The sequence below is a fragment of the Antrostomus carolinensis genome, unplaced genomic scaffold (assembly GCF_000700745.2).
Source record: "Antrostomus carolinensis isolate BGI_N321 unplaced genomic scaffold, ASM70074v2 Scaffold47136, whole genome shotgun sequence".
Lineage (NCBI taxonomy): Eukaryota > Metazoa > Chordata > Aves > Caprimulgiformes > Caprimulgidae > Antrostomus > Antrostomus carolinensis.
Genome location: NW_010320643.1, coordinates 2877 through 8383, shown reverse-complemented (window position 1 = coordinate 8383; position 5507 = coordinate 2877). Strand labels below are relative to the sequence as shown.

At 41.6% G+C, this 5507-nt stretch overlaps 1 protein-coding gene across 1 annotated transcript; it reads left to right on the top strand.

Moving 5' to 3' along the window:
- Nucleotides 1-2132: 2132 nt before the first annotated feature.
- LOC104517851 (CD59 molecule (CD59 blood group)) lies at nucleotides 2133-4698 on the top strand. The gene is made up of 3 exons (XM_010169654.1): nucleotides 2133-2196; nucleotides 2884-2985; nucleotides 4505-4698. The coding sequence occupies exons 1-3, from the start codon at nucleotides 2133-2135 to the stop codon at nucleotides 4696-4698; spliced, it is 360 nt and encodes a 119-aa protein (XP_010167956.1).
- The last annotated feature ends 809 nt before the right edge of the window (nucleotides 4699-5507 follow it).

Sequence of the window (5507 nt, the reverse complement as noted above, 5' to 3'; positions counted from 1 at the left end):
CGGGGGAATCACCCCGGAGCGGTGGCTGGATCCCCCGGAATCCCCCCTCCTCGGGGTGCAGATCCCGCCGGGGGTGCTGCAGACAAAATAAGGTGGGAGGGAGCCCGGTTGTACCGGCCAGGGGGTGCTGGCTGCGGGGGGGCAAAAGAAGGGCTGGAGCTGCTGGAACACAGAGGTCCCCGCAGGAACGGGGCTCCAGGTCCCCGCAGGAATGGGGTTCCTGCTCCTGGTTACCCTTTTCTTGCCTCTTACCCTTTTATTTTCTCCTTCTGCTTGGAGGTTATAAAGAAAGTAGCAGCCTGGGCTTGTACTGTGCTGTCTCCCAGGTGGGACTGCAGAGAAATTGTGTTTCACCACCAAGGCAAGAAGTCTTCCTCGCTATTGCAATTGCTCTTTCTCGTTATTGAGATTACTCAGATGCTTCAGTTAAAGCAGCAATTTAGAAATTTTAGTTTAGGAAATGTTTTCTGCTTTATTTCTTCTAAGCCATGTTGGGAATTGCTCTATATTTTTTTTTTTTAATTTATTTTTTAAAAGCTACAATTTTACTGTTGTCTCATCTCTTTGGCATTCAGAAGTACAGAAAAAAAATACTCATTTTCACAAAAATAGATCGGTTGAATTACTGTTATTAAAGTTCTTATGCTGGCTGGGATGATTTGTATTAATCTGCCTGATATTTCTTCTGCTCGTGACTTGGTTTTGCTAAAGGGCAGAACTGGTTTACTCTGCTGACACTGCTGGGTGAGACCAAGGGCTCCTGGAAGATGGAGAGCTTCCAGGGAGATTCTTGTTGCTTGTCCAGATGGCTCTTGCTTTAACCACCAGACTAACAGCACTCCTGCAGATTCACGTCACTGTGGGTAAAGCCTCAGGTTTTGGAAGGCTTCTCACAATGTTCTTTAGCTCAGAAAATCATCATCTCATCCTGCACATTATGGTTTTGTTTTTCTTAGTTTTCCTGCTCAACAGTAGATCATACAGACAGGAAAAAAAAAATAGTGGTTTTTTTGGTTGAGGGTTTTTTTTTTCCAGCTAGAAAAATTAACTAGACTTAAGGTTGAGAAGGACTTCAGTATTGTTTTACTATGAAACTGTCTTTTCAAGTCCACAGTCAGTCTTCTGGGAGGAAAAAAAACTCCATCCCAAGGTGATTATGGTCTGCCAGGCCAGATTCTGAGCTGCATATAGCAATAGTTTCAAGCAGGGTCAAGAGCAGTGATGTGAATATTTCACTGCAGTCTTATCATAAGTGAAACCTGTTATCTGAATACCTTTAATTCTTTGGGAATTCCAGTCCCACTTGGGCTTTGAAGACAAACATGGAATCATGCCCTCCTAGCACAGGTATGGTCCCTCTCTCCCTCTGGTATCTGGTTGATACCAGGTCTGAGTAGCCTACTCTCTGCAATAGCGGAGATTTTTTAGCAGTAGATATTATTGTTTGTAGTTTAAACTCTGTGTGCAGAAGTCTAATAACTCCTGCTTTGGAGTTACCTATGTTAAAACAAAATCCTGACCTTCCTATCTCACTGCTACCTATGGATTACAGGAATCAGGGAGGACTCAAGCCATCGCTGCAGGCACTTGGTGGGTTACTGCATGTGTCAGTCCCTCAGTGAAAGGGAGAAATTTGGGGAGAAAAGAGGCAAAATCCACCTTAGTGCAGCCAAGTCGCTTGCAACCCGGTGAGGAAGAAGAAAGGAGCACAGTCTGGCTCCAGGGTTTTTGGGGAATTGCTGTAAAAGAAAAGGTATTTGAGACCTCAATGGCCTCTCTTTTTGTGAGATGCATTTGTAGCTGTCAGAAATAGCCAGGCCTGTTGAATGGTGTAATCAGAGAGGAGAAAGGAGAGCGATCTACAGCCTGTCGGGGCTCCAATCTCAGTTCTCAGAGTAAAAACCCCGTTCTTGAAATAAAAATCCTATTCTCAGAATAAAAATCCTCTCTTGGAAAGTGCTAAATTACTTATCTCTCTTCCCTTCCACTGTGTTTCCTGGCCAATGCCTTCAGTTCTATCCTGAATCAAATTGAAACCTCAATTCCTCGCCATATATGCTGCTAGTTTCAGGTAGTTTTTAAATAGAATAAAGATGTAACATCTCTTTATGCCTTCAAATCAGGAAAGAAGCATGATCAAGATGAACGGCATCCTGTTAACCGCCTGCATCGTCCTGGTTGCTTTTTGTAGTTCTGGTAAGTACAAGGGAGGTTCTTTCCTGATGTAAAGTTATGACAGGGGCTGAGGAAATCATGGAAAAGCTGTCAGAGAAGGAAAAATCACAAGAAAGGCCTGGATTATTTAATCCCACTTTGGGGAATGAGAGCAACCATGGCAGTAGGGCTTGATTTCTGTTGCTGATTGTCTTTGGGTAGAAGAGAGAATCGGGTGCAGAACATGACGCTGCTTATTACAGCAACAGACTGTTGTGTTTGGCTGCTAGAAAATTGGATTCCTCTTTTGTAAACTGGAAACTAGGTGTGTAGCACGAGAGGGAAATAAATGAGGTGAAATAAACCAGGGATAGAATAAAATTCTGCTAAAAGTGTCTCTTCTTGCCTGTCCTTTTGGAAAAGGCAATCTGTAAGAGTAGGTAAAGAAGCAGACATTTCGTATGTTATTCTGCAGGGACATGAAGGTAAGGTAAGTGTTTTTAAAAATGATGTAAGTACAAGCTTCAAAATCTTCCTTTCAAAATTGCCAGTCTCAATTTGTACACCGACAAAAGCTTGTAAATTTTAGCTGAAGTCCTGAGTCTACTAACCAGGCATCTGTTATGTGACAATTAGATGCAGATCATGATTCTTCTTTTTTTTCATTTCTAGTGCTGCTATTGTTTCAATACTTTATTATTCAGTAAAGATAAACCCTTTTCTTCTTAGGTTATACCCTAAGGTGTTACCACTGTGAGAACAGCCCTTCCTTGTGCAAGACCAACAGTACTTGCTTAGGGACTGAAGATACTTGCTTGCAGATGAAATTTGGTATGTACACTGTCCTACAGACCTAAAATAAACACGGTTATATCAGTTTTCATTGCCTGGACACTCCTAATCTGGCCTTAGCGTGCATTTCTTAGCTTACTCAAAAGAAGGTTGCAAAGACTTTTGAAGGTCATGCTTATAGTAAATTGAAATATTTTGACTTCCAAGCAACCGATAATGCTGATTTAGATAGCTGGCTTCAGCTTGTGCAAGCATAGACACAGATACTTGTATAGCTTTAAAAAAAACCCCCCAAACTCTACAAAACCAACAAAAAACCTACAACCTAAGGGAGATGAGAAAAAAAAAATGGAGACAGCAATGACTTGAAGATACAAAAGCTTTGCTGTGAATTTGTTACACTTTGAAAACAGAGAAGGTATTGTAACCTGCAAAATAAACCTGCAGATGAAGACTCAGTCGTTTATGAATTAACACTGTTAAAATAAATTATCTTATTGTGAGGATGAAGTCACCTGCAGCTCACGAAGATGGTCAAGGATATTCAGCGTGTAGAGTTACTGTTCTAGTTGCTAAAGAACATTTAAGTAACTTACTATGAGTGACAGTTTTACTGCAAATACAGAAGTACCGAGTCAACTGGAATAATCTCCTGCTTTCCCAGCTGGTTCCCTCAGCCCTAGAAAGGCTGTTGTGCTGGTTTTGGACAGTGGCAACCAGGATGGGATGGGGCTGCTCTGTTCCCCGCTAAAGCTCAGGACTTGGTGTGGAGGAAGGGAAGCTTCTAACGCCACTGGACCAGGATGCTGCTCTGTGCTGCTCATGTCCTAAGGAATTTTCTCTTTTGCTATTTCCCCTGAGGCTAAACCTTCCTGAGCACAACGTGTAGGCTTTCTAGCGTGCAGCCTGTGGCAATTGTCAGAGACAGGAGTTAAATACTTGAGGTATGAAGCCTAGGGAAGATGGAAGACAAGTTGGTTGATTTCTGGAGTCCAGGGGGATGAGTGAGACCAGGGGAGGATTCTTCTGCTCTTCAAGCTCTGTCTTCTGCATGTTGCTTCTGGAAATGAAGCTTGTTAGATCTGACAGGACTTGTCTTCAGCACAAAAACCAGCTTGAGTTACTGGACTAGTTCTGAGCTTTGTGGAGGGAGAATGCCTGTGTTGTAGGACGATGGAATAGCAATGCAAGATGAGCTAGATGGTGATGCACTGCCTGTCTCTGTCAGGAGCCCCAGAGCAGGTATCACTCAAGCTCCACCCAGTATCTCCCAGAGAGTCATTTGGACTGAACTGGAAGCACTGGTTAGCTTGAGCTAGAAATCTTTCTTCACCTATGCCTAAGAGCTACAAGAGAGTGCTGTGGAGGCAGGACCATGGTGTGCTATCGCTGTCTGAACTACCAAATTCCTAGTGAAGGCACATTTGGAAACTTCTAAACACTTGAAAAGAAGCTAAAAAAGCAAGTACATGGCAGTCCAGGCAGTGATTCTCTCTGTACCCAAAACGGTATTGCTTTCAATATTCTCTTAATCTCTTTAATTATTATTTTTTTGTAGGTAAATTGAGAACTTCTTCCTGCTGGAAGGCATCCCAGTGCAGTATGAATGATATTGCTGAATTCTTTCAGTTGGATAATTTTGATTTCTTTTGCTGCCAACACGATTTGTGCAACGAGAGCGCAATTCCTGGGGTTGACAAAGCAGCCCTCAGTATTGCCTCTGTGGTGACCATGTTATGGATGCTTCTGTAAGAATCCTGATTTGTAAGCTGTACTTTCAAGCCAAAATGATACAAAAATCATTAACTGTTTTCTGAATTTGTCCAGTTAACATTGTCAGTTCCTAACTGTGGGCTGAAACATTAACTTTTCATTTTAAATTGTCCTAAGGTTCCATCTGTTCCATTCATGGGAAGGAGACGTATATTTTAACCAGTTATAGGGAATTTGGCCTGCCATATTCATGGGGAAAAGCATGTAGTGTTATCTCGTGGAGAACCTGGGCAAACTTCAGTGGGTGATGTGAAAGGGAAATAACACCATAGGGTTGATGCTGGTAAACTATAATTTCTTACTGTCCCATAAATTGTGATTATTTTTGGTTGGGATTTTTGAGGGACATTTTTCTTTTGGTTTTTCGTTTGGTTTTCTTTTTTTTTTTGGATGCTCCCTTGTCACACACCAAGCAGTAGATTTGCCCAACACAAGAAATATTGGATTAGAAGTATAAACTTGCTGCAATCTTCATGATGAGTGTGGAAATATTTCGTTTCAAGTGATGTAGACTCTTTGTTCCCATCACTGTAACATTTGTTTTTCTTTTTACAAGCCAATGATATAACCTTGTTAGTACTGTTATTTTAGGAGAAAACATCTACATGTCTTAAACCAAAATAATACTATATTAATGAGGAATACTTTTCCCTCTTTTTATATTTCTGTCAGCATGCAGACAACACATAGTAGCTTCTTTTGCAAGCTTTTTTTTTTCCCCCCTTATACTTTATCCATGTCTAGGATTTTAAGTAAGCATGTGCTTTGCACTGCGTATTTATGGGTAT

Bases quoted from the DNA above. Each gene is read 5' to 3' on its own strand.
- LOC104517851 (XM_010169654.1), top strand. From the start codon at position 2,133: ATGATCAAGATGAACGGCATCCTGTTAACCGCCTGCATCGTCCTGGTT. The intron at 2,197-2,883 runs GTAAGTACAAGG...TTTTCTTCTTAG, and splicing joins GGTTGCTTTTTGTAGTTCTG to GTTATACCCTAAGGTGTTAC. The intron at 2,986-4,504 runs GTATGTACACTG...ATTTTTTTGTAG, and splicing joins TTGCTTGCAGATGAAATTTG to GTAAATTGAGAACTTCTTCC.